General features: G+C 52.4%; 2 protein-coding genes across 5 annotated transcripts in view; one reads left to right on the forward strand and one right to left on the reverse strand.

Annotated features, from left to right (window-relative positions):
• DNAH10 (dynein axonemal heavy chain 10) overlaps positions 1-6,067 on the forward strand; it is a 148,279-nt gene extending 142,212 nt beyond the window's left edge. For both annotated transcript variants that reach the window (XM_065889273.1, XM_065889274.1), the window contains 7 exons: positions 717-888; positions 1,493-1,624; positions 1,800-2,011; positions 2,103-2,270; positions 4,173-4,353; positions 5,287-5,432; positions 5,921-6,067. In XM_065889273.1, the coding sequence (XP_065745345.1) occupies positions 717-888; positions 1,493-1,624; positions 1,800-2,011; positions 2,103-2,270; positions 4,173-4,353; positions 5,287-5,432; positions 5,921-6,067 (1,158 nt within the window). The remainder of the gene's footprint in view (positions 1-716; positions 889-1,492; positions 1,625-1,799; positions 2,012-2,102; positions 2,271-4,172; positions 4,354-5,286; positions 5,433-5,920) is intronic.
• A 1,002-nt stretch (positions 6,068-7,069) lies between these two features.
• The window catches only part of CCDC92 (coiled-coil domain containing 92), a 30,063-nt gene continuing 10,648 nt past the window's right edge, over positions 7,070-26,484 (reverse strand). Inside the window, exons 1-4 of one of the 3 annotated variants that reach the window (XM_065890165.1) lie at positions 11,701-11,728; positions 11,038-11,184; positions 10,425-10,466; positions 7,704-8,482 (exon numbers count right to left, since the gene is read on the reverse strand). In XM_065890165.1, coding sequence (XP_065746237.1) covers positions 7,704-8,482; positions 10,425-10,466; positions 11,038-11,167 — 951 coding nt within the window. In that variant the 5' untranslated portion in view covers positions 11,168-11,184; positions 11,701-11,728. Of the gene's footprint in view, positions 8,483-10,424; positions 10,467-11,037; positions 11,210-11,700; positions 11,729-26,484 lie in introns of those variants that run through there. The other 2 variants (XM_065890164.1, XM_065890163.1) reach the window with 2 other exon arrangements.

Genomic DNA, 26,484 nt, shown 5'->3' on the forward strand with positions numbered 1-26,484 from the left:
AGGAGCATCCTGGGCACCCGCTGCAGGCCCCCTGGGGTGGGCTGGGCTGTGGCCTGGTCCGTGGCCCCCGAGTCTTCTGGGACTCCCCTCTTGCTGCTGCCCATCAGCTGAAGGCCCCTGGGTCTCTGTAAAACATCCACCCCCCCGTGCCCCGGTTCGTCACCCTGTTATTCTTTGTCCTAAGTGAGCGACCGTCACCTGGGCGTTTGGACTCATCGCCCTGGGGACTCATGTTCCTCGCTGAGGATGCCTCAGGCACGTCACGGGAGCCCTGCTTCTGTTCGGCGGGCCTGGAGGTCCACTCTGGAGGCCGCGGCCTTATACAGCGCTCGTGGGAAAGCTTCCCCGGAGGCCTGTGTGTGGCTCAGACAGAGACATCACTGTTCCAAAGACAAAAGCGGCTGCTGGCTCCTTGGGTTGTTTTGTTTGCTCGTTCGCTGTGTTTTGGGGAGTTGGCCAGTTGCACACTGGCTCCCAGCATTTCATGAGGACTGCTATCACCTTGGGCTCTATGAATCTGCACACAAGCCCTCTTGTATAGAGTGGCCCGAAGCCTGTGCAGGTCGGCACGGTTTGAGCTGTACAGTGGCCGGGCAGCAGGAGTCTCTCTAAGGGCGCATCCGGGCTTGACCCTGGACTGTCCACTGGGCCCGGGGCCTCAGGGCCCACCCCGTAGGTTCTGGGTCCTGGCCGGCTCTCACTCCCTGTAATGTCAGGTCATGTACGGAGGACGGGCCATTGACAGCTTTGACCGGCGCATCCTGACCATCTACATGGATGAATACCTGGGGGACTTCCTTTTCGATACTTTCCAGCCGTTCCACTTTTTCCGGAACAAGGAAGTGGACTACAAAATCCCCACGGGGGATGTCAAGGAAAAATTTGTTGGTGAGATTTCTCAGCCATCAGAAAGTATGTACATGTTTTATTCTAAGGGAGCCCGTACATTTCAGCTCTTCTGGTTTCTGTGGTTGGCTTGATGCTTCTTCTGACCCCTTCCCTGGTGGGACTCTTTGACGGCTCGGGGGTGTTTTCTTATGCCTTTTAGCGGGGCCCAGTGGGCTCTTCCTAGCCTCAGAGCTGACGGAGTTAGTTCAGACTTCCTGTCCTGGAATGATGGTAAATATATCAGAGTCTCCCTGGAAGGGCAGAGTGGCCCCTGGGGAAGTCACTGAGCCATTTTCATAAAAGATACACGTAGAGAAAGTTCCCTGGTGGCCCAGTGGTTAGGACTCTGCACTCTCACTGCTGTGGGCCTGGGTCTGATCTCTGGTTGGGGAATTGAGATCCCGCAAGCCGCGAGGCATGGCAAAAAAAAAAAAAGATGCACACAGGACTGTATTGGGCATGGTGGTGTAGAATTCCCATTTTAAAAGCACGCCACCCTCCCAGAGGTGGAATGTAGTCTAACGTGTGTGGGGACGTCGAGGCTGTGGGCCCTCGGGAATCGGAGGTGGCATGGCAGTGTAACCGCTGTTCTCTCCCATTACAGAAGCCATTGAGGCCCTGCCTCTGGCCAACACGCCTGAAGTGTTCGGGCTGCACCTCAACGCTGAGACCGGGTATTACACTCAGGCAGCTCGAGACATGTGGTCTCAGCTGCTGGAGCTGCAGCCTCAGACGGGTAAAGTCCCCTGCAGAGGACTGTGCCCATCGGGCTGGGGACAAAGGGCACTGGTGCAAAGTGCTGCTTCGGGTTCTGATAGCTTCCGTACTGTTGGTGCCCTTCTGAGAGCCAGGAGGCACCCCAGTCCTGCGCTCAGATGCCTTGCTCTCTCTGAAACGTGTCCTGATTTCAGGGGAATGCAGCACCGCCGTCAGCCGAGATGATTACACTGGCCATGTGGCCAAGGACATAGCAAACAAGATGCCCAAAGTCTTTGACTTGGACCTGGTCAGGAAGCAGCTGGGGATGGCCGCCTCCCCTACCTCAGTGGTGCTCCTGCAGGAGCTGCAGCGCTTCAACAAGCTTGTCATACGGATGTCCACGTCCCTGGCTGAACTTCAGAGGGTAAGCCTGTTCCTCAAGTGCAAATTCCTGCCTCGGTGGAGTGCTGGGTTTTCCGCTAGTCTTGCCTGACTGCTCTTGATTCTATAAACAGGCCTTGGCTGGAGAAGTTGGGATGAGCAGTGAATTAGATGATGTAGCCAGGTCCCTCTTTCTTGGGCAAATCCCTAATATCTGGAGAAAGCTTGCCCCTGACACCTTAAAGTCCCTCGGAAACTGGATGCCCTACTTCCTGCGGAGGTTCAGCCAGTACACGACGTGGGTGAGTGAGAGGCAGCGGTCTGCTTGCTGGTTCAAGGCTTGGCCTGGACCCCCTCAAACCACTTCCCGACTCCTTCTCCCCTCCCCAGCGGTACCTCTGTCAGGAGCTGACTGGGTGCTCTGGAAATGGTCTCGGACTCTGCAAGCGTATCTGTTTTTTTTTCCTTTTCTCCCTTCCCCCCTCCCTTCCTTCCTCCCTTCCTCGGGGGCTTCCCTGGTGGCGCAGTGGTTAAGAATCCGCCTGCCAATGCGGGGGGCACGGGTTCAAGCCCTGGTCCGGGAAGATCCCACATGCCGCGGAGCAGCTAAGTCCGTGCGCCACAACTACTGAGTCTGCTCTCTAGAGCCCTCGAGCCACAACTACTGAGCCCGCGTGCCGCAACAACCGAAGCCTGCACGCCTAGAGCCTGCGCTCCCCAACAAAGAGAAGCCACCGCAAGGAAGAGTAGCCCCTGCTCGCCGCAGATAGAGAAAGCTCACGCACAGCAACGAAGACCCAACCCAGCCAAAAATAAATACATATATTAAAAAAAGAAAGACTTTGAAGCATACTATGGCCAACTTGATTTATCCATCTAAGCGTCTGTCTTGGCAATTGTTCCATCTAAGTACCTCTAGACGTCATTCCTTCTAGGCTGCTCCGTCTCACAGATATCCTGTATCCTTTCCCCTGATGGATATTTAGGCGGTTACCATTGGTTTTTTGTTCTCTTTTTTGGATTTTTTGTTTTGCTAGTACGAACACCACTCTGGGGCACATGCCTTTGGAGACTCATGTGAGTATGTTCCACGGGTGCAGTGGAAGAGCTGGATCCGAGTGTGTGCGTTTTAAATTCTGACAGCTCTTGTCAGATGGTTTTCTAGAGAACTTGAAACCACAGCGTACGAGAATGATTATTTCCTCACCTCTCTGCAACGTGGTGTGTGCTTAATACTTTGGATCTTTTTCTCCCTCATAGGCAAAAAGTAATATCAGCTATGTTGGTTGTGTATTTCTTTAATTATGGTGAGGCTGAGTGTATCTGACACGTTTATAGACATTTTGTGTTTTTCTATGAACTGTCTTTGTATCTTGATTTCATTTTTATCAAGTTCTCCACCTTTTTTAAAAAAATTATTTATTTATTTATTTTTGGCTGTGTTGGGTCTTCGTTGCGGTGCTCAGGCTTCTCCGGTGGCTTCTCTTGTCGCAGAGCATGGGCTCTAGGCACGCGGGCTTCAGTAGTTGTGGCTTAGTTGCTCCGCGGCATGTGGGATCTTTCTGTGGGATCAAACCCGTGTCTCCTGCGTTGGCAGGCAGATTCTTAACCACTGCGCCACCAGGGAAGCCCCTCAAGTTCTCCACCTTCTAAAATTGGTTTTTAAGAGCTCTTTGTACATCAAGGGAATTAAGTCCTTTGTCTGCTGGTGTTACAGATATTTCCCCAGCTTGCCTTAAGCTTTTTGATTCTGTGGTATTTTTTCCATAGGAAAGTTTTACATTTTAATGTAGTCAAATAGATCAGTCTTTTCTTTTATGGCTTCTGGGTTTTGTATTCCCCACTCCAAGATTCTGAAAACATTCACTGGAGATTTGATTTGTAGTTTTGTGGTTTATTTATTTAGTTTAGTTTTGTTTTTATTTTTTTGGCCGCGCTGTGTGGCACGCGGGATCCTTGTTCCCCGACCAGGGATCGAACCCACGCCCCCTGCAGTGGAAGCGCTGAGTCTGCATGTGGTGTATTTTCTGTATTTAAATCTTGGCTGCACCTGGAGTTTGGTGATCCAGCTTGTTTTTCCCAGTGGGCTGCCAGTTGTCCCAGCACCATCTTCCTGCCCCTAACGTGAACTACATCTTTTGTCAGCTTTGACCCTGGCATTGGATGGCAGCCCCAGGCTCTCACCAGCTGCCTTCTCTCTCCAGGTCACCGAGAGTGAGCCCAATGTGATGTGGCTCTCGGGGCTGCACATCCCAGAATCCTACCTCACGGCCCTGGTGCAGGCCACCTGCCGGAGGAACGGCTGGCCGCTGGACCGCTCCACCTTGTTCACGCAAGTGACCAAGTTCCAAGATGCAGACGAAGTGAATGAGCGGGCGGGACAAGGTACGGCCAGCTCCCTGCGGATTCACAGCCTCTCATGTAGGGTCTCCCTCCCCAAGCTACCCTCAAAAGGGCTGAGCACAGTGTGGGCCCGGAAAGTCAGACTGCTGCAAATACTGGCCATGTTTGTGTGCTGTCCACGTGGGGCTTGACGTCTCTGAGGGTGAGTCCAGATGTTTCTTTTCCAGTTTTTCCATTGAGACGTGGGCTGATGTCAGGGGAGAGCTGAGCCACACTCGCCCAGCTTGTCTGTGGGAAATGGGCTACTAGGTTAGAAAGAACTGGATCGCCAGGTGGCTTCCCTGGAACCCATGAGGGCCCGGGGGCATGGTAGCCAGAGAGCAGGATGGGCCAGGTGGGAACCGTTCAATTGTGCTATAACGTCAAGTCCCTTAGACACTGGTTACTGACTGTGTAAACTACGGCTGGAAACTGTGGTTTCCCGGGGGGGTCGCGTCTTAGAGGACATCTCGCTGCAAGCACAAAAGCCCTCTTCAGCTAGCTTAGGGAGAGGGGGTTTACGGTGAACATTGTGGAGCGCTCAGTCCTCTTTGTAGAAGGCCAGCGAGGTCTCAGAGGGACCGGCAGTCTTGGGGTGGCCATGGTGCCAGCTGACTCTGGGGCCCGAGGCCAGTTAAGTCTGTGGGCCATGATGCCACATTGCTGGGGAGAGGCGACCACCCCTCTTCCGTGGCGCTGTGGCCATATGGAGGGTCACGGGGTCTCCAGGGTGTCCCATCTGGGCTCTACAAAAGGAAAGTGGGCGGGGTAGAAATGGTGGCCACCCCTTTTGGGAAGAGGCGGGGGCTGTGTATGGGGAAGGAGAATCAGTTAGTTACCCTTTTGTTTGTCCACATGCGCATCTGCTAGAGCTGCCGCATCGGCAGAGTGACACTTGCCTCCGCCTAAGTGCGGCTCTCTTCCTGGTGCCTCTAGGATGCTTTGTCTCAGGACTCTATCTAGAAGGCGCTGACTGGGATGTAGAAGAAGGATGTCTTATCAAGAGCACATCCAAGGTGCTGGCCGTCGACCTGCCGGTCGTGAAGATCATCCCCACTGAAGCCCATCGCCTCAAACTGCAGGTGAGAGGCCGACGCCTGCCCCGTTTCCCCTCTTCTCCTCTGACTGGAGTTAGACGCCAGGTGGTTTCCAAGAGCCTTGCCTTTTAGCACAGGGGCTCTTAACCTTTCAGGGCTGGGGGAAGCCTTTGAGCCACGTCCCGGGGGAACAATGCATGCGTGCGTGTGCGTGTGTGCAGAACCTTCCGGGGGCGGCACGGGTTCAAGGTTGGAGGCCGTGGCCCAGACCAGCTTGAGGAGCGACTCCTCCCTTCTGGTGAAATTCTGCGCTCATTGCGTGGATCGGAAGGTAGCTACATCCGGTGTGGACGGCAGGCGCCCCTGCAGGACGGCCTGCTCTGCTGGCCGACCCCGCTTCTCATGGGTGTCAGCAGAGCCCGGCACCTCGCGGGGCCCCTCCGCACCCGTAGCGCTTAGACGAGCCTTCGCCCTCCCCGGGACCCGCGCTCCCCTCTGCCCGTGCCGGCACCTCACGCCCCTTTCCTGTGCAGAACACTTTCCGGACGCCCGTCTACACCACCTCCATGAGAAGGAACGCCATGGGGGTCGGCTTGGTTTTTGAAGCCGATCTCTTCACCACGAAGCACATTTCTCACTGGGTCCTGCAAGGGGTGTGCCTCACCCTGAATTCTGATTAACCCTCTGGGTGAAGAAAACGGCACGAGATTCTAAGTCTGTGGCCGGCAACGGATGTGCTGGGAATTCGTGATGACGCACCATCTGCTGTCACTTCTTGGGGCCTCTCGAGGCAGGAGGGGGGTTGACACTGATTTTTTTCTTTCATTTGAAATCAGCCATTTGTATGTCTTTCCATATAAGTTAACCTGAATGGTTTTATTTTTTTTTAACTTTAAAAAAAAGGATTCTGTGGTATTCAAAAAGTAAATTCAACGAGAGCATTTTAAGACGTGTCGAATTTGCTTTTCCTTCTCGGGGGAACCACTTAAGCAAAACTGCCTGCGTGTCGATGGCACAAGTGAGAATTCTAACGCGAGTTGTCAAAGGTGGTTTTTCGATGGTCCAGGTCTCTCAGCAGACGCCTCTCTGGAGCGAGGGCCGCGTGCTGGGGCGCGGAGGCAGCAGGGCCCCCGTCCCTGGGCTGACGAGGCCGGACTCACCCACACCCTTCCAGAACTCTCCCGCCCGGCTCCCCGGGCGCTGGCCTGGCAGCCTGTGGGGGAGGGTGCTGAGCCCGGTGTTTTGATTCCTGCGTGAGGCTGTGAGGGGTTGGGTGCAGACGAAGAACCCGAAGGACCGGCGGCTACCGGGCGTCTCTTCGTCCTGCGCACCTGGGGCTACTCCGGCCAGGCCCGGCCGGGGGCGAGGAGCGGCTTTACCCTGCGAGGGAGGAACGGGGCTGGGCTGAGCTGAGCGCTAGCGGGACACGAGGGCGAGGCCAGTCACGGGGACAACTGCCGAGGCGCAGAACGTTCTAAGGGATGGCTCAGGGCAGTGAGACACAGCAGGGGACTCGTCTTTCCGGAAGTGAACCCCACCACCCCTGGGTGAGCCCACTGTCTGGGCAGCAGTTACGGGGGCAAGGGGCAGAAGCGGGCGCTATTTCTTTCCCTCCCACTGTTCCCCCCCCCCCCCAGGCCCACCCTCGGGTGGTTTAATAAAAGACACGGAACAGAAAGAAGGCAGGTTTAGAAAATAAAGTTTGTTGGGATCTTGAACATTTTGGATAAAACTAACAAAAAAACAACACACATTCAGGTCGTGGTGATATGAGGAGTGACGTCATCTTATTTAGTTCCCGTGACTTAACATACATCTGCTCGGTTATCCGTGCCGCCCCCGGGGGAGGGTGTGTCGGGAGGTTACGGGGGTCTCCTGGAGGGAGCAGGGCTGCTCCGGACAGGCCGCCCTGGAAACGGGAGGGATGAGGTCAAGGTCGTTATGTGTTGCTCCGACTTTATAATTAGGCGTGTGACTATCTGATGTCGTTAACGTCGAGCAGCGGCGCAGCCTGCGGCCCGTGCTTTGTCCGCGAGCGCGCTCAGATTCCGCGGAGCCGGGCTGGAAGCAAGCGAGTCGGCACACAGGTGTTTGGCCGCGGCGATTAGTAAGTACGGATTCCGTAGCAGGGACACGAGCGTGTGTCGGTGTCGGTCAGAGGGCAGGGGGAGCAGGAGAATAATCTGTTGACAGGCGTGAAAACAATTCGGCATGCATGGGAATTGAAAAAGAAAAGAAACAGAGGAGGTGCGGCTGAGTTTTCCCTAGGAGTGATCACAGTGCCTCGAGAGCGCGGGGAAGGGTCGCGGGGGGCCTTCACACAGTTCTGTCCGTCCCTGAGTGCTTCCTCGCCACCTTGCCGCCTCCGTTCACCTGGTCCACCGCCAGCGTCTCCACCTCGGGCGGGGCCTGCGCCGGGGTCGCGTGGTGGATGCGGTGCGCCACGCCCACGTGCGCCCTGTGCGGCTTCTCGCGGGCGGGGCTGGGCTGCTCGCCGGCGCTGCGGTCCGAGGCGATGGGGGGGATGACGAGGGGCCGCTCCTTGACGAGGTGGACCTCGGCCGACTCCCTGGCCAGCAGGAACGGGGTGGGGTCGGGCATGGCGTCCACCGGCTCCCGCAGAAGCAGTTTCCGGCTCTCGGCCCCGAATCTGTAGACCTCCTCGAACTCCGGGTGCAGCGGGGCCGAGAGGCTCTTCTTCATGCGGCGCCGGGGCGTCTCGGGCAGCCTGTCCTTGGGCGGGGCCGGCTTGTAGCTGGCCAGCGCGGGGCTGCCGGCCGGGCTGCCGTCCGAGGTGCCGCCGGAGCTCAGGAGCTTCCTCTTGGTGGCGTGCAGCTGCGACGTCAGGTAGGCGATGGTGCCGGCGCGCTGCTCCAGCTCGCTGCTCAGCGCGCCCAGCTTGTGGCTCTTCACCTTCAGCTCCTCCAAGTACCGCCTCTCGCGCTCCTTGATGCTGTTCTCCAGCACGACGACCATCGCGCTCTTCTGCTCCAGCTCGGTCAGCAGCTCGTTGTTCTCGTCCTCCTTCAGCTTCAGCTGAGCCTCCAGGTCTTCACATCTTTTCTTGAGTTCGCTGCTTCTAGAAGATCCGTCTCCTGGAAGGCCAAGCCGAGGGAGCGGAGTGAGAACCCGAGGGCAGGGCAGCCAGGCCCTGGGGGGCAGGGAGACCTTCTGTGTGCGGGGATCGGGGGTCTAGGCCGGCCTCCCCTCCCCACGGTGGCGGTTCCCCTGGCCAAGATGGGTGCGGTGCCCACAGGCCACACGGAGGGTAGGACCCCCATCGCTCGTGCCACCTCCGTGTCCTCTCCCCCCAGGAAAGGGTAGGAGATCAGGCGGTCTTTGAGGCCCCATCCAGCTCTCCAGCTTATTGCGTAAAAGGATGTCTCCAAATTTCAAAAATGCCGACGTTAAAATGGGCAATTTCAGAGTATTAGACCTCTCCAAAGGCTGAGGATTAAACTGTTAGCAGAGCCATCTGTCTGCGCCATTCCAAGCACGGTTTGGAAAGGCAAATGTAGACTTCCTTTATGTCTAGAGCACCAAAGCTCTGAAATTGCGGAGGAGACTGGATGCCAGGCTGCCACCTTTCCCCCGACACGGGTCCCCTCTCTGCATCTCTCAGAGCATGGCATCCCTGGGCCTGAGCTCAGGCCCTACCTTGGTCCTTGGCCTGCCCCTAACACCACATAGGCCGCCCTCCGGCAAGACTCTCCCTGGCTGTGCTCGCGCTGGTGCAGGGCGGCTGAACGGGGCGGGTGGTCCGTGAAGGTAGGAGGCCCTGGTAGTGAGGCCGGAACCAGTGTTTGTGGGTGCCTCTCAGATGAGGATGCGGGCCGAACGGCTCCTCCGAGGGCCGCGTCTGCGTGTGCTTCCACCCCTGGGCGGGGCACCAGGCCCACCTGAGAGGCTTGCGCTCTGCCCCCCCACAGGAGATGCCCCATGCCAGCTGTTACCACGAGCCCCTGATGAGGGGCCGGGTTGGTGGGCGGGTGGCCTTGGGACTCAGGGCTGAGAACCACGCCTGGAGAGGCTATAGGGCAAGAATGGTGTTTCTACAGATTAGCATGGGCTCAGAGGGGACAGGAAGTAAGGACAGGCTGATTTCGGTGACATGGATGGCAGGGGTGCGGGCTGGAGTCCCCGACTGGAGGTGGCCATCCTGCTCTCCTGAACCCCGTCCCCAGGCCCCTCATCCACCACACACAGGAAAAGGGGGTCCTGGCTCCCGGAAGGCACACTTAGGAGACGTGGCACGGGTAGCGCAGATGGAAAGTCAGTGCTGGATGGTGCTCTCGGGCTCAGGGGAACAGTCACGAGGACCTAGACACGCTCGTGAATAGTTACTGCTCGTGTGAGGCCTGTTTAGAAAAAGTCATCTCGACTCAAGTGTGGTTTCTACACTTTTAAAAGCCTCACCCTGTTCTGGGGAGCAGCTATTGGGACAGGCCACAGAGGCCCCGGCTTCTGTCTCCTCTGCTCCAGCTGCCATCAGGCTGATAGTTTTGGGGGTCCCTGAGGATTCTGGTTTTGGGGGAGCATTTCTGGGACTAGAGTCTAGAGAAAGACCTTCAGCGCTGCTCTGGGGGCCACCCAGAAATGTGACCCCTCGCCCAACCAGTCTGTAGAGAGCACACACTTTGTGCCAGGTCCTGTGCTAAGCTCCACGGACACAGAGGAGGTGGCACCCCGCTCCATCTCCTCTTTCCTTCCGGTTTAAATCACATCTATTTCTTGATTACAGAAGGGACACATACTCACTGTAAAAAAATCAGAAAACCCAGAAGAACACAGAACAGGCATTCCAAGTACGTGTGTCGATCAGAAGGAAATAAAAGCACTCACCCCTCCCACCCCACCGACACACCGAGGGGTCCAAACTGCCCTCCCACCTTTCCTCAGAGAGCCCTGGTCACACGTGCAACTCTTCACAGCAAGTGTGTTTTCTTCTACGTGTGTAATTAGTGAAAGCAGGTGGACCAATGTGTGCCTCAACAGGAAACAACAGGAAGCATCAGCTTTTGGGAAGGGAGTTCTTACCTGTCTGATCCGAACTTTTAAGTGTCAGCTCATACGTTAAATCTAAAAAGGAGATCATATATGTTAATTTTGTATGATTACAGTATATTTCGAGACCTTCATCAACTCTGAAAACGCACGATCAGCCTGCGAGTCCTGCCCGAACAGCATCAGAGGCAAGAGTGAGAAGAGCAACTGTCAGCGGCCACTGTCCTTACTCGGGTTCGGGGGGGGCCCTTCTTTTCCCCGTTACACACTCCAGCACCCACAATTAGCAGGCAGCTTGCTCTGTGTAGCACACTTTGGTCACTGGTTCCAAGACGCACGGTAACTTCTAACCATTGCACCTGGATCCTTCAGGTCCTCAGTAAGCTGAGAACTGGCTTCACAGCTTTACGCTTGTGCGTGTGGCCTTGGCAAAGAGGACGAGGTGACGCATTCAAATGGACCCCAGAGATGACAGGGTTAACCAGAGAGAGAGAAGAAGGCGGCCCCCTCCTCACTCACCCCGCACAGCTTTTGAGCCAGCCAGTGCGAGGTGACCTCGATGACAGGTCCTGCTTTGCTCTACAGCCCTGGCAGGCCTGGGACTGCCCCCCGCCCTGGTCCCCGGAGCTCGCTGGGGCCCCCGTACCTGTGCAGTGTTGCTGCAGCCGCCTGATCTCCGCGTGCAGCCCCTTGAGCGTGCTGGCGTGCTCCCGCTGAAGGAACAAGAGGTTCTTCTGCGCGCTGTGCAACTGGTTCTCCAGGTTTGCGGTCGCCATGCTGGCATCCAGATGACCTGCGGGGGACACAGGGCCTGGTGGCTGTCCCCGACAACGAGGGTCTCGGGGTGGCGGGCTGGAAGAGGACGCCGCCTGCCCTCCCTGGCCCTGCGGGCTGGAGGGCAGTGTGAGGCCCCGCTCCGGATGCAGACGGCTCCCTGATTCCAAATCCTAGGCTCTCCATGGGCTACCCGACTTCAACAGACTGAGAGCAAAACCTCCCTTGACAGACTTCCCTGAGGAGGTGAAGCACTGCTGCCCCCGCTCAGGAGAAGCGGGCGCGGGGGACTGGAACCTAGAGCTGGCGGGCCAGGAGGAGGACGACGAGCGTGGCGTTTCGGAGGGAAGCCCCGGGACCTCACAGAGTTGAGAGCCCCCCAAGTCCTTCTTTCCTCGGGAATCTCCTGAGAACCATCTCACGGGGCCACGTGGTGGCTGCAGGCGTCTGGAGGCCGGACCCAGACCCTGCCGTCCGCCACCCCCCGCCCCCGCCGCCTACTTCCATCCTCCATCACCAGCCACTCGCTCAGGGCCTTCGCTGTAACTCGAGAAATGTGGCAAAGTCAGTTGGCCGTTCTGTAAAAGCTAGCCCAGTCATTCAAGACGCCTTGCACGGCACTGAAACGGGCTGAGGATGAAATGTGGATTATCTGCCTATAAATTATTCCTGTGAGTACGGAGCCTCGGGTGCCTTTTTCCTAATCTGCTGGGCCAACGAGCGACCCCAAAGGAAATACCACCCCTCAGAGGGCTTCCGGTGAGCGGGCGTGTGGCAGGGTGGCACGAGGGTCCGCTCTGGAGGTGGCAACACGCCGGGCGACACCAAGCACTGTCTGTTACCTGTAAGCCCCGCAGCTTACAGATAATTTACACCCCAGGCCTGGAGCTAAGAACGGCGCGTACCTGGAACCCAGGACACGTGTTTTCATTCACACGAGGAGGCTGGAGGAGGAAAGGAAAGTGAGGGAGTGCAGAGAAGGACAGAGAATGTGCCGGACAAAGCCTGGGCGAAGGGTGCACACGGACACGTCCTGGAAGGGACACGCCTGTCAGGGGAGAAGCTGGCGAGAGACAGCTGTGACGAAGAAGAAACAGCGCAGTTTTGGGTGGGAGTGTTCACTGCACCTATTACCGGAGGCGATCTGGCAAAGTGTATCTGGAGCCTTAGAATTTATCTTCCGTCTGACTTAGCGGTTCCACTTCTAGGAATCCACCAGGGGGAAATGGTGGCCTCTGTGTGAGAAGGTGTAGCTATAGGAGGACGGTCACTACAGGGCAGTTCACAGTCAGAAAAGACCGGAGACAACTCAAAATCCAGCAAGAGGGAACTGGTTGAGTAAACACAGGATCGTTTCTATGCAAGGAAGATCAGATTTCCCCAGGCCTTGAGCTCTACCTAAAAGCTGGCTGCAGGCCATGCCAGAGCTGAGTTTCCATCCACCAGAGCCTTCCTCAGGGGAGCTGAGAGCAGCCTTTCCACAGGAGCGAGGAAGGTTTCCTCCCCGGAATTGTCTCCATGCTGTAGCCACAAGTTCCTTGTATGGGGCTGCCGGGCCAGACACTAATTCTAACTGGAGCCCCACGGTGCCTGAGATCCCGACCCTGTGTGGTCAGCACGTGGCCTTGGGAGGAGGACGCTGACCTAACAAAGGAGCCAGCCCGGAACAAGGCAAGTCCGGGGCGTGATCCGTGAAGGGCTACAGAGTGTCCGAAAGCTGGACAGCCTCGACATCGAACGGAGGCAGATGCAGGACCGCTTCTGGAGCTTCCGGTAGAGACGCCCATGTTTCCTTCTGCTCAGCAGACCTGAGTCAGTCACTCTGGCATCAATTCCGTCGTCTCACCGGGAACATCAACTCCCAGGCGCTACGATGGGCTTCGCAAGTGGCCACGCCGGAGGAGATGCCTTGTTCTCCTCTTTAGAAGGATGGACCCAAATCTGCGCTCCTGGTGGCTAATGGAGAAAGCAGAGCCTGTGTTTCAGGGGTTTGCCATTGACGAGAAAGAACAATTTACGTTTGATCCAGAACTTAGTGGGTCTGGAAGGGTGAAGAACGAGCTGGGTGTACAGTTGCCCCCTCGCTGCCCAGCGGCCTGGAGCGTCCACCGCTGTGTCTTGGTGACCCTACTTGGAAAACAGTTCTCAAGTCCACTTGCTTTTCTCCGTCTCTACACCTAAGCCACACCACCCTCACCTGAATCGCTGCGGCATCCTCCCTCTGTCCTCTCTCGCCGCCTCGATTCCGTCCCCACATCGTAGCAGAGTGATTTTCACAGAATCTTCGGGGGCTCCCACGGCTCTGAGTGAGGCTGGTCCACATGGGCCAGCCTCCAGGTGAGCCTCCAGGGCCTTGGCTGGGCCTCGCCTCCACACCCCGGGGCCTTGTCTTGGGCTCCTCTGCCCGGAGTGCTCCTCTCGGGTCCTCCCTTGGGCCCACCGTTCCCGTGAGCCAACGTCTGCGTGTCCTTTACTTCTCGGCCCAAGTTCACTTCCTCCCGGAAGCCCTGGCCCCCGGGCCGGGCGAGGTCACGCACTCTAAGCCTTCACGGCCTGCCCACAACTAGTTAACGGTCTCGCGCCTCCACGCACAGACTGCAGGCTCGGTCCCCGCTGTACCCCGGGCCCTCGCACGGTGCCTGGCGCCCAGGAGGCCCACCGCCAGCACCTGCTAACCCAGTGGGCCCCAGCGCCGGGTTGTCCAGCGTGGGTGCGGCACCAGGGGAGCTTGAGGCCCTCAGGGCTGAAGAGCCTTTGCTTCCACGAGCTTCTGGCTTAACTTACAGGCATGCCTCGCACAGAGAAAGCATGATGTGCTAAAACTGCAAAACGGTTTTGTCCGGCACTGACGGCACAAAATGAGGTGTCGCCGAGACCAGAAATAAACATGTGTTCTGTGACCTACCGTGGGGGGCAGCGAGGGGAGGGGACATGTGGCCTCAGCAGGCACCCCAGTCCCATCACAGTTTGGTATTAAATTTTATTTGTAACAAATTTAATATGATTTAAATAAGTATTCACATTCTAACTGCCTTGGCGAGTCGGCGACTTGAATGGCACTAAATCTGTAATTCATTAATTCACCGTCATAACTACAGAAATAAAAGCGTGCCCTTGAAGCTTCCCATTAGCCTGGGCAGGCAGTCTGGGGAAGAAGGAACATGAGGTGAATAGAGGAGCGCGATTATGTAATGTGCAAAGCCGGCAAGTGAGCTTTGACGGCTCCGTTTGGAGCCCTGACAACCAGAGGACAAGGGTTTTTCAGCCCCGTGATATTCCATTTGGAGGCTGGTCTCTCTTCTTCCACACTCTATATGCTGACTTAAAAGGCCCGGAGGAGGAGATGCCATCTGTGTGGGGCCTTCTCTGGTTGTTGGATATACATGCACGAGACAGGTCCACTTAGGTCCGAGGAAACAAGTCACACCTCCAGATGGGATCCAAATTACTACAGTATTTTCTCATCAGCTCAGAAGGGTACATAGTATCACTGACTTGCTGAGGACAGGGAGTTGCTGCTGCTTCAAACAAGGTGATGGTTTAATGTCTTCTCATTAGTTACTGATGACGTGGAATCACTGCAACGACGTAGTCCTTCCCAGAAGCTGACGTGAATGAAGCTACAGAAGCATCCCGTTCAGGCCAAGGAGACACGGCTGAGAGATGCAGATAATAGGGAGGAAGGGGCGGAGCTCGTCCTGGGAGGCGTGACTCAGAATCTCTGGCTATGGGAGCCAGAGACGTGAAGGAGCATTCAGGACCCCTCCCTGAAAGGGTCAGCGCGATGGACGAAGGTGAGGTGCAGGCGTCTGCCGCAGACGAATAGCGCTTCCTGCTTGAGTGAAAGGCACTCAGGCCCTCTCAGCCGTGTGTCAGCCAGTAGTGCAGGGCGACACCCCTAAAGCGTGGCTGACAAAACACTGCACTTTCCCTGTCGAAAGGGCATATGCTCCATGTTGTGGGCTCTTTGTACTGCAGCTTCTTGTCTCGAGGCGATCCCATTTCGTGTCTCAGTGTCATCAGGAGCCATCGGCAATTTTACAGTGATTTGCTCGGTCAGAGGCAGTGTGGTCTGGACACGGGCCCTCTTCTCTCCCCGGAGATGCAGCCCTCACTGTGGAGGATGGGGTTCCGTCCACGGCGGCAGCCAGAGGGCAAGCCCCACTCTGCCCGCTTCCTCCCGTGGAACCCTGGCAAAAGCAAAGGGCGTGGGCATCTCAAAGCAAGACCACCCGTGGGGCAGGTTACCTTGATCGTGACTCGGAGGTTAGGCCACATCCATGTTTTTTCCCGTGGCAAATTCACTAGACATTAAATTTCTGTGGATTTACTGTTCCCTCTATATGGTCAGAAAGTTAACACTTGAAAAGGGCCAAGTTCTATAGAGGTCGGCACCTGGCCGAGACGGCTTCCCGGAGCGGGCAGGGATACTAACATCACCTCGTGGTGACAACGTGCTTTTAATGACGGTTCTCAGAGAGACGTGAGGACCCCGACCTCACTGGGTCTGCTCTGTATCCGCATGAGGACAAATTGCCTGTCAGTAGCTCACGTCCAGTTCTCAACCCAATTCAAAGTAATGTCCTTTCCTCCCTTTGGGGGCATTAATGTATAATTGATGACATCGTGATCTTATTTATGGACCATCTCCGCTTGCGCGAGCACAAAGTGCTTCCCCACCCCTTACGTCGTTTGTTCTCACAAACACCCAAGGAAAAACAGGAACGTCCTACCCACAAGTGAAAACGTAAATCAGGAGATGCTGCCGCCGAGCCCTGAGGCTGCTCCTAGCCCTCAGACCCTGTGGGTGAGAATCTGGAGGGCGGGGTGGGCGTCACCTTCAGGCAGGAGTCCAGATGCTCTCCACAGAGCATGCACACGGTCTCCAGCGCTCTGAAGCTGGGGGGATGTGCGCAGTCCTCTGCAGCAGGCTCTCGGCGGGAAGGGCTGCAGCGTCCCCCAGCGCAGCACGGGGCGAGCCTGGAGCTGCACCGCTCAAGGAGGTGGGACCCACCCTCCCTACGCTCCAGCTGGGACAGTCAGCGACCAGGAAGGCCCTGCCGACCACCCAGTTCGGCAGAAAGACTCACCAACAAGTCTTGCTTTTTTTTTTTTTGGCCACGCCATGCGCATGCGGGATCTTAGTTCCCGCTGCCTCGTCCCTCTGGTGCTCTTGGGGTCAAGCCCCACGTTCCCAGTGGCCCTGCCTGCTCAGCTGCCCACCCCTGCCCCGGCCTCACCCCATACCACCTACACTGCTGCCCTCTCACCCCTGGCGTCTGCCGCAGCCCCAGCACGGGGCCTCTGCACACTGGTTCCCGCAATCCGCACTGCTCTTGGCAAACCACCTCCCGCCCCCCACCTCCCCCCGCCTAATGAGCCCCCATTCTTCCTTCGTGTCTGAACTCCTGAATTACGTACGGGCTTCAGTTACTTTTATACGGCTCCCCGATGGTACCGACTGGAGATCTCAACAAGAATTACGTGGCATTAACCAAAAAGCACTGCAGCAGCACTGGTTTGAACATGACCTCATCCTGTAATTTCTTCATACGCCAGAAACAATGTTTTAAAGTATCCCTGGACCACATTTCTTAGGCTAAAAGAAATGGAATATCTTTGATAGGAAAAGGTCTCACCATTTAAAAATGGGACACTTCTTTGTTCCTGGGCAATCAAAAGTAGACTTATCTATTCTCTCAACACAAAGCTTGTGGAAATAGGGTAATAATTTTAGAATCTGAAAAAAAAATAGTACACCCAGTACTCACGTGGTGCTGTGAATTAGTTATAACAAGCTATTTTAGATCCTAGTCATGAATAAGTTATAACCCATTCACATCTGGTTCTCATGCCGTGAACCGTCAGAATGACTGGCGTCCCACTGCCTCTGCGCGTGCTCGCAGGGCCTGGGGCCCGGCAAGCGTCTTGCGCGCAAGGACCTCTGTGGCTGTTTTGTGGGAACTGTCTGTGTGGCTCTGGTGTCCTCTGGCTGAAGCACTGTCACGGAGTAAATGAAGGTTGGCCAGAGGACAAAGGCAAGTGTAGTGATTAAATGTAAGAGGAGACGAGATGGTTCCCAGCAGGGAGGTGGTGTCCTAAGTGGATTCGTGGACTCAGGAAATGTTGAGGGTGGCAGAGACCTTCAAAATCAACTATTCCAACACCTCATTATTTCAAGATCAAGAACCTGTGGCCCAGAAAAGATCTGCTTAGCACAACGGGGTAAAAGAGCAGAATGGCCGAGGTCTTGAGGTGCTAGAGTGTTTGGGGTTAAATCTGAACCCTATCTTGTCACCTAAACCATCGTAATATCTAACTTAAAGGGTTACGTGCTAAATGCAATCACTTATGGTGTCTGGCATGTAGTAAGTGCTCAATAATTGTTACCTATATTATTTTATGTAAATATTGATCAATATATAAATATTGTTTACTTATCCCCACACTAGAGTATTTCCTGAACATCATCTAAGTGTGGAAATGAGCTAGCAAAGGATTCCAGTTACGTCCAAAGAGGGCAACATAAAAGCAAACACAAGCATTTTCTGCTGGCCTTTTCCATTTTCACTGGAGAGGAGCCATTCAGGGAAGCGAATAAAGAGAGTCAGGCAGAATCAGGCACCCTAAGGGACAGTAAAACCTACTTCCTACGTTGAATCAATCTATAGTACTCTACAAGAAGCTAAAAAAAGGTGGACGGCTAATTAGGCCATCAACTCTCAATCTAAAATACCTGCTTGTAGGAAAGGAAACTTAACCATCTCTGAAAAATGAAGCCTGATGTTATTCTGAATTCACAACAATCCTGGACAAAGAAAGTGTTTTAAGTTGCACGACCCTGTTACTTCTACTTGCACGCGTATTTAAGAAGTTCAGCTGGTAAGTTATTTGAGAATCCCAAAGAGTTAGGACCCTAAGAAAAAGGACAGCATTTCAAGGAAGCGTAAGCGCTCTACAATCACTCCAAAAACATTCTGGTAAAAAGAATGAACACCATTAAAACGTGGAAGTAAAAAAACGCTGAAAGCAAAAGATGCAATTATTTTTGAAGTGACAAAAAATCTTGTTTATTACTCATTCTTAAGCAATTGGGATATTTTTAAAACTAATACAATAGGCGGGTCAAGAGCTTAGCACAGGAGTCAGGATCCTGGGCTCCGGTTCGGACTCAGCCACGTTCGAGCTGCAGCCTCTCTGTGCCCTCACCTTCTTCTCCCATAACATGAGGAACAATAACAGTACCTACAAGACACAGTGACTGGGGGGATGAAATGAGCTATCTTAGATAAAACACTTAGCATGTGTCTGGTCTGCTGCGATAAAGTGGTAACTGAACTAAATTTGCACTCGTCCAAATGTGGGAACTTCAGATGGAGATGCTTTCTGGGGTCCTGTTCTCTGTCTGGGTGGGCAGTGCACATCACCTTTTAATAGTTGGTCTCTAAAACCTAAAAGAGGAGAACGCCAGTAGAAGCCAAAAGAAGAAAAGCATCTTTTGCAAGATAACCACCTCACAGAGTAATCTGAATGTCTGCCAGTGAGGAGTTAGCGTGGCACATCTCAACTACGATATCATTAAAAATGATAATGTGGATCTATATTTATTGACAACGAAGTACATCTATAATAGGTTAAGTCAAAAGAGTATATTAAAAGCTGTATATATCATGTTTCTGTAGATACAAGTAGAGAAAATTCTAGAAGTATACACAATGAAACATGAAAAGCATTTATCTCTAGATGGTGGATTGTGGGTGATTTTTACTTTAAAAAATTCTATTTTGGTACTACCTAAAGCTTCTTTAATGATGAAAATATATTACTTTATAGCCAGAAAAAACTATAAAGCAGTTTCTCTTACAAAACATGACCACTAACTATCCACTAGCAAAGTGGTATCATATGTTTTAGTGATGTTGTTCCAGGGTAGCCTTGGGATGCTTTACCAGAACCAAGGAGAATTAACGGGAAGGCAATTTTTATAAAAGCAACAGTTTAGCGTCTCCGAGATAGGCAGAAAATGATCATGACGAGCCCTCGAGCACCTCCCCACCCCCATGCATTGTACATTCCTGTAATTCTCTGACATTATCCGTCATAAAATACAAAGCTCATCACAATTCTTTAGACACTGACAGCCATTTCCTTCTGAAAGAATGTACAGCCTAACATTAAAGTTGTAATAGATGTGATTAGAGGCATCAGCAATTAGACAGGGAAACGCGATATGTGGTTGTCTGGGAAGGCTGCAGTCACTGGAGGCGTGCGTGATGGATTTATGAACCGTGTTTCTCTACAGTCTGATTATCTCATACTTTAAGAGTTTCTATTTGACTTCTATTTAAAAACCATGTCACGTGTCTGTACACTGGTAGGGGCTCGGTCCCTCTGTGTGTAAACGTCTCAGGAAGAAAGCAAGTCTGTGTTTCAGGTTGTCTAAAAGTGCCTCCGAGTGGGCCGTGGCCAGGCAGAGAAACACACGCACTCCCATGGTCTGAAATCACACAGTGCCTTCTGGGAGTGCCCAGGGCCTCCCAGGAAACCGGGCGACTTCATGGCCAGAGTGCTCATGCCCTGTGGCAGACCCCACCCCAGGAGGCAGGCGCACCAGCACCCCATCTCCTGGCTGTGAGGGGCTGCCATCCCGGGCATCATGTCATCACACAGTCAGCTCAGCACTTCCTGTTTCAGGGAAGTTGCTTCTAGGGCAGGGGGTGGCCAGGTGGCCGGCGGGTCTGTGGTGGCGCCACTTGGCCCTTCCTGCTCTCCCTGCATCCCCCTCCTGCCCTTCCTGGGCAGCCTCCAGCTGACTGGCCTGCCCCCTGCCCCCCGCCCCCGGCCCGGGATCACCCAAATCGCCTCATTTCAGAAGCGAGGGCAGGAAACATTTGCAACTAAAGAGAGATGCCATTTGTGAGCTCCTGACAACCTTGTCCTTTACCAAGATGAGCCTGAGCCAGTAATTTAGGGACATATAAAATCTCAAGACTTCCCACACAAATAGCTCTACCGAGTGACATCTGCCTTTAAATGGAAAGGAGAATTAGCAGGTCATATCTGATTAGTGTTTCCATTTCTACAGCTGACTGTGATTACTGCAGATTTTAATTGTCTGCTGGTTGATGACGAAAAGGTATGGTGACCCAAATGCCAAACTGTCCTCTTACACTGACGAAATAGGAGCTACTTCTCAAGTCTTAGCGCTCGACAATCACTACCCTAAACTGTATTTCCGAGGCTGAGAGGTGTGCACTTGCTTTAAAAATCTCTCTCTCTATGGTTTGCCAAACGGATGAACCATCTCAGTTGATTTAACTGATAGGGGCTTCTTTTATCCACTTTGGGCGCCTGACTAATTAGGCCCCAAAAAGAAGGAAAGGTATTATTATTATTATTATTGGCCGCACCGTGCAGCATGCTGGATCTTAGTTCCCCAGCCAGGGCCAGGGATCGAACCCCTGTCCCCTGCATTGGGAGCATGGAGTCTTAAATCACTGCCAGAGAAGTCCCCGGAAAGAAAGGTATTGTTAACCAAAGCTCTATACACTTTAATTTAGCCATACTTTTCCTTTATTACTTATACTAAAGTAAACTAGTCGGTTGTTTCATTAGTGCTAATAGAACATATTTAGCTAAACTCTCACTAAGCATCTAAGATGATCACTGACAGAGAAAAGAGACTTTATCCTCGTGCTATTCTAGAAAGGACTCTGCCCGGTTCCAGCCGTGTCATCTTGGACAGCATTACAATTTGGCTAGGCAGTCAAGCAAAAACAAGACACCTCCCGACTTGCCCTTCTACAAAAGGGACCCACACGAGTTATTTCAGACAGGTTGGCAGAAGAAGGATAGTAGAGAGCTTTGAAATCATTAAAACAGTCCAACGGTAGTCAATTCAGCAACTAAAGGAACCAGGGCCAAGCATTCAGTTTTAGTAATTACATACCCTCCGGTGTTCAGGGATAAAATATTTTTATGGGACTTTTTTCCCTATGGAATAACAGCTGGAGTACAAATATTTTTAGAAGACGACAAACCTATTCTTTTAAAAAGGCATTTACCTGGATCTTCGCTTCCTAGAACGTTTTTGATGGCTGCAGCATGTCCGCCTAAGGATGCTTGGCCTCTCGGTTGCCCATCTACCGCTCTGACAGTCCCGACATACATTATCCACATCTTTAAAAGTTTCCTTTCTGTGAGCTTCCTGTGCCGTGTAGGATAAATGAGGCACGTTTACTGATGACATTTAGGGTGACTCCCATAAAGTTCTCTCTACTCACAATGATTCTTTTATTGTGTCAGGGGCCAGGAGAATTCCCAGAATCCTATACTCCACTTCTTTAGTAAGTCACGCATGGAGTTCCAGGGGAGGAGAAAACCTCCCCCACAGAATACTGCTCTATTAACAGGGTCTGGCATTTAAAACAAACAAGCAATACTGAGATCCAGATGAAGCTGACAAGAGTGAGAATGAGGCAAGGTATGCAGGTGCTGTGCAGGTAATTTAGGGTTTGTCTTTGCAGCCAAATTTGGATCATATTAGATAAATGAGCCATTCGTACATTAGCCAGTAGAAATAACTAAAAACAAATAGAGGTAAAATAAGAGGGAGGGCAGTTGTCTTTCACAGATTACCTGTCAGCTGTGGGAGGACAGCAGAAGAAATTGGGGAAAGAAAACCATCACGGCATTTTATATTCATTTGGAATTTTCAAAGAAGGGGATGCAATTCAGTATTTTCTCACTCTTCCTGTCCTTGACACTATTTTTCTTTTGCACTTCTGTCGCGTTTTCCATTTGTATGACAGCCTTTGTTTTGTTTTTCTCTCGTATTTGACCTCATACTCCCACAATGGGATTAATTATAATCATGAAACTCTTTCGGGGCCCACTTTAATTTAGATACTTTTAATAATAAGCATACGATGTATCCGTATTTTTGGAACTTGGCAATTTTGGTTTAGAGTGCCCAGATTTTCCATTTGAAGTCCAAAATTCTGAGGCTGGGTGTTTCAGCTTCTTCCAGTTGATCCAGTTCTGGTGGTGTCTGTCAGGTCGTTGGGAGCCAGTGGAATTTGTTTCTCCTCCCATTTTTCATAATGGGCAGGATGGTCACCTCAGATCACACGGTTTCTTGCTGGTTGTGTGGGAGGGTGTGAAGCAGCTTCCATCTCAGCGAAACATCTATGCCAAGATGCTTTTCCGCTGGCTTTACCCTGCCTTTCTAGGGTGTGACCACCGCAGTTTAAAGTGAGCTTGCTGATGGAGATGGTGTTGGTGACAGATAGACCTGTTCCGTCTCCCCCACTCTACCCTGACACAGCCTCTGGGTTGGTCTAAGGCACTTAGACCATACTCAAAGGCATTTTTTTTAATTGTGAAAAGCTGAAAATCATTCACATTCGACATTACGGCTATTATTTACCAAGTGTCTGTGCCAGGCTCATAGGTAACCACCTAATTCTTGAAACAATCACACAAGAGAGGTACGATACCCATACTTTAAAAACATCTTTATTGGAGTATAATTGCTTTACAATGGTGTGTTAATTTCTGCTGTATCACAAAGTGAATCAGCTGTATGTATACGATACCCATTTTTTACGGAACTAAGGCTCAGAGGAGTAAGACCTTTGCCTAAGTGTACATGAGGTACATGAGCCACATGCAAATCTGTTTCCAAAGGCTGGCACCTCCTCTGCCTCCAGACGTGTGGAGTTTGGAACCAGCTCTGGGAGAAGGTGTCAGTTCTGGGTGCTCTCTGTACCCTGTGGAACGTTCCGTCCCGGTGTGGCCGCTACAGAATGCAGCAGTAGTGACGATGCTGACAGTGACAAGAGTTGCCACTTACCTAGCGTACCATGTGCTCGGTCGGTACTGCGCTGAGTGCTGTCCGTGCCTTCTCATCAAATCCAACAGCTCTGAGACAGGTACTTGCTATCTTCCCAACCTTATGTACTGAGGCATAGAGAGCTCAGAAGAGCCTTATGGAGATCACACACAAACTGGGTATCCTCCTGGTGCTTTGTAGCTCCCTCTTCCCATTTCTTTTTAAGGAGGGAGAAATTGTGCTAACGTAGGTCTACACTTTTATTAGGAAAGATCTAACCCTTGGCTCAGAATTTCTCTTAGCTGAATCTTAAAGCATTCCAGTGACAAGACTTTACCAAGGGGTAACTATCTCCATCGGCTGCAGTCCAGCTGGAAGCAAGCTGCAGAGATGAGCTGTCCTCAAGGATGAGCCAGAGCGATGCAGCAGGTAGGGATGAAGCCCCGGGCTCTGGATCCGGAGCCAGTTTGATTCCTAGCCCTGCCACTTATTAACGATGCACCTTTGGGCGAGTTATGTATAACTGCCCAAATGGGAAAACTGCCAAATGGGAAAATAGTACCTACTTTATCGGGGTTGTTGTGAAGATTAAATGAGTTGATCTAAAGAGGCGCTATCCGGGACTTCCCCGGCGGTCCAGTGGTTAAGACTCCGTGCTTACAATGCAGGGGATACAGGTCTGATCCCTGGTCAGGGAACTAAGATCCCACATCCCACGTGGCAAAAAAATAAAAATAAAAAATAAGGAGGCGCTATCCAATAGAACTTCCTGCAGTGATAGAAATATTCTCTTCTCTGCTGTCCAGTGAAGCTCATGACACACTGAGCCCCTGGTATGTAGCTGGTGTGTATGAGAAAAGGAAATTTTCTTTTTATTTACTTTGATTTGACTTAATTCAAATTTACGTTGTCCCACGTGGCTAGGGGCGGCCATATTGGGCGGCGCAGATTTAAAGCGTTTACAGCTGTGCCTAGAACTACGTACTGGCTGCTGTCGGTGCTCCAACACGGACAGCCATCCCCAAGCGCTCCCTGGCTCGCAGCTACACCACTGTGGAGCCCGCCGTGGCTGCTCTCTGCACCGCAAGAACACTTCAACTGGACTTTATTCTAACTGTCATTATCATCATCCCATCCCATCCTGCGTCTGTATAGCATTTATCACTACCTAAAATGAGGTCATTTGTTGCTCTTTCTTACAGGACTAGAATGTAAGCTCCATGAGAAGAAGGGCTTTCTGTCTGTTCCCTGCTATAATACCAGCACCCAGGGAAGGCCTCCCTCTAGTAATCTGAGGTGGCCCTTTAAGAAAGCGTCCTCTCTAGTTGAGAATTAGTGGTAATCTCACCCAGTCTCTGGTCTGACACCCCCTGCAATTAGGTAGTGTACTTTGTATTAGTGACATGAGAGGACTTGGAAATACTTCTCTGACTGGCATGGGAATAAGGCAGAGGAGGAAGGAGAGCTAGTTCATGCATGCCTTTGGGAAGCTCGCAAATAAAAAGGCCAGAAAACTATCAAGCCATGTAAAAATGAGATACAGTTTAATGTCAGTGGGAGGGAAGTGTGCGCCCATTCAGGACATTCTGCAGAGCCTGTGACACACGGGATCCCACTGGGTGCAGCTTATACACCTGGACAGTTATTCCTGTTAGGGGCCGACTGTGTGGGTTCCTGGCGCTGACATGGGCACAGCACCAAACCCAAGAGGCGGCTCTGCCAGCATGAACTGGGCTGGCTTTGCGCTTTCTCAATTTTCGGTGGTGGCAGAAACTCAGAAATTCAGGAAATGCGCATGCCGAGCTCTGATGATGCTTTTCCTGGTCAGTGACAGAGAGAGAAAAAAGAGGACAATGCAGAGACTTTTCCATAAAGCTAACTTTATTCAGTTCAAAGGACAAGTCTTTATTTTCATGTTAGAACCTCCCAATTAAAAAACGCACCGTTCCATGAGTTCTACAAGCCTAGAAACCACTCGAGTCGCCAAGAGGTTATGGTGATGGCCAGGAGCTTAACAGCATCAGTGATTTTGTTTTTTAATTTATGTCTTGGAGTTTACGAGGCGCATTGCAACAGGCCAAACAACCAAGCTTCCTTTTACATATGCACCTCGAGGTTAAAGGTCAAGCCAGCATATGTTCCAAAGTGCTAGCTGTGACTCAGTCCTATGCCTAGAGCTTATTGGGGATGTAAGACTCGGCCACCAAAGTACAAAGAAAACAAAGTATAATTAAATCCTGCTGAGGATGCTCAGTAAGGAGCTAGGGCAAGGGTAACCCATCACAGCACCTGAAGCTCTTTCTCAATTACCTGCCTGCCTCTCATATGAGGCTTTGTGAATCCCCGGCAGGTGCGGACCATGCCCCAGTCATTTTAGTGTTCCTGGTACCTTACACATTGCTGGGCATGTGGAGGTGCCTGAAAAATGTCGAGTGGCTAAGGACTGCAGTGACCAAGATGGTCTGAAGAGGCTGGGACTGGAGCTGGTCCTTAAGGATGGGCAGGGTTTACACAGGAGGAGGTAAGTGAGAATGAAGTTTTGGAAGTCACAGTGAGACCATTACACTGTCTGACATGGAAAGAACATTCTGGGGAGTGGTGGAAAATAAAATCAGATAGAAAAGCGAGAACTGGATTTGAGTTGCTTATTAAAAGCCGCTCAGAATAGTTGAGATGGAAGAGAGAGGAAATGGGAAAAGTTGAGCTTTTACCCATTACAGCCAAAGCTCTACCAGAGGGAATTGAGTCTGGTGGGGATGATGCAGGCTGAAGGGAAGGGAAGGGAAGGGAAGGGAAGGGAAGGGAAGTGCAGCAGCAACACAGCCTGAAGCTCCAGGAAATCAGCATAAACATAGTAAACAACAGAACTGCCTTGTACTGAGGGCTCACCTATCCGGGAGCACCAAGCTACGCATGGTAGAAGCACTCTGACGGCTAGACGTCCTCCTCCTATCTCACACATTAGCAAACAAGCTGAAAGGGTTAAAGGACTTCCTTTAAGTCACAGCTAGCAAGTGGCTGGGTGCGGCTTCGTCCCAAACCAGGCTGACTCCAGGGCCACGCCCTTAGCCATGAACGCCACTGTTCTCCCCAGGTGGAGATGAAAGGCATGCATGCCTTGCAGAGCCAGAACATCCTTTGCCCCGTATTCTACTTGTTAAAACATCCTTTGCCCCGTATTCTACTTGTTAAAACTCCTCTTCCGCTCTTTTCCGCTCCTTCCCCCACATTTTGAGTCTTAAGCCTCTCCAGTCTCTACTCTTCTTTGCTCAGTGCTAACCGGGAGAATGCCAGCGCTTACTCTTGATGCTTGTGAAGAAAACATCTCAGAATAAGAGAGAATGTTTCTTCGCTCCTAAAGCTGCAGAGAAGCAGACACTATTCTGGGTTAAGAAGCTATAGTTCTGGTAAAGAACCACAAGCTTACTCTGCTATTCAGTGTGGAAATGTGTGTAAAGATACATACTTCTGTTTTATTACCAAACG

The sequence above is a fragment of the Phocoena phocoena genome, chromosome 13 (genome assembly GCF_963924675.1).
Source record: "Phocoena phocoena chromosome 13, mPhoPho1.1, whole genome shotgun sequence".
NCBI classification, from domain to species: Eukaryota; Metazoa; Chordata; class Mammalia; order Artiodactyla; family Phocoenidae; genus Phocoena; species Phocoena phocoena.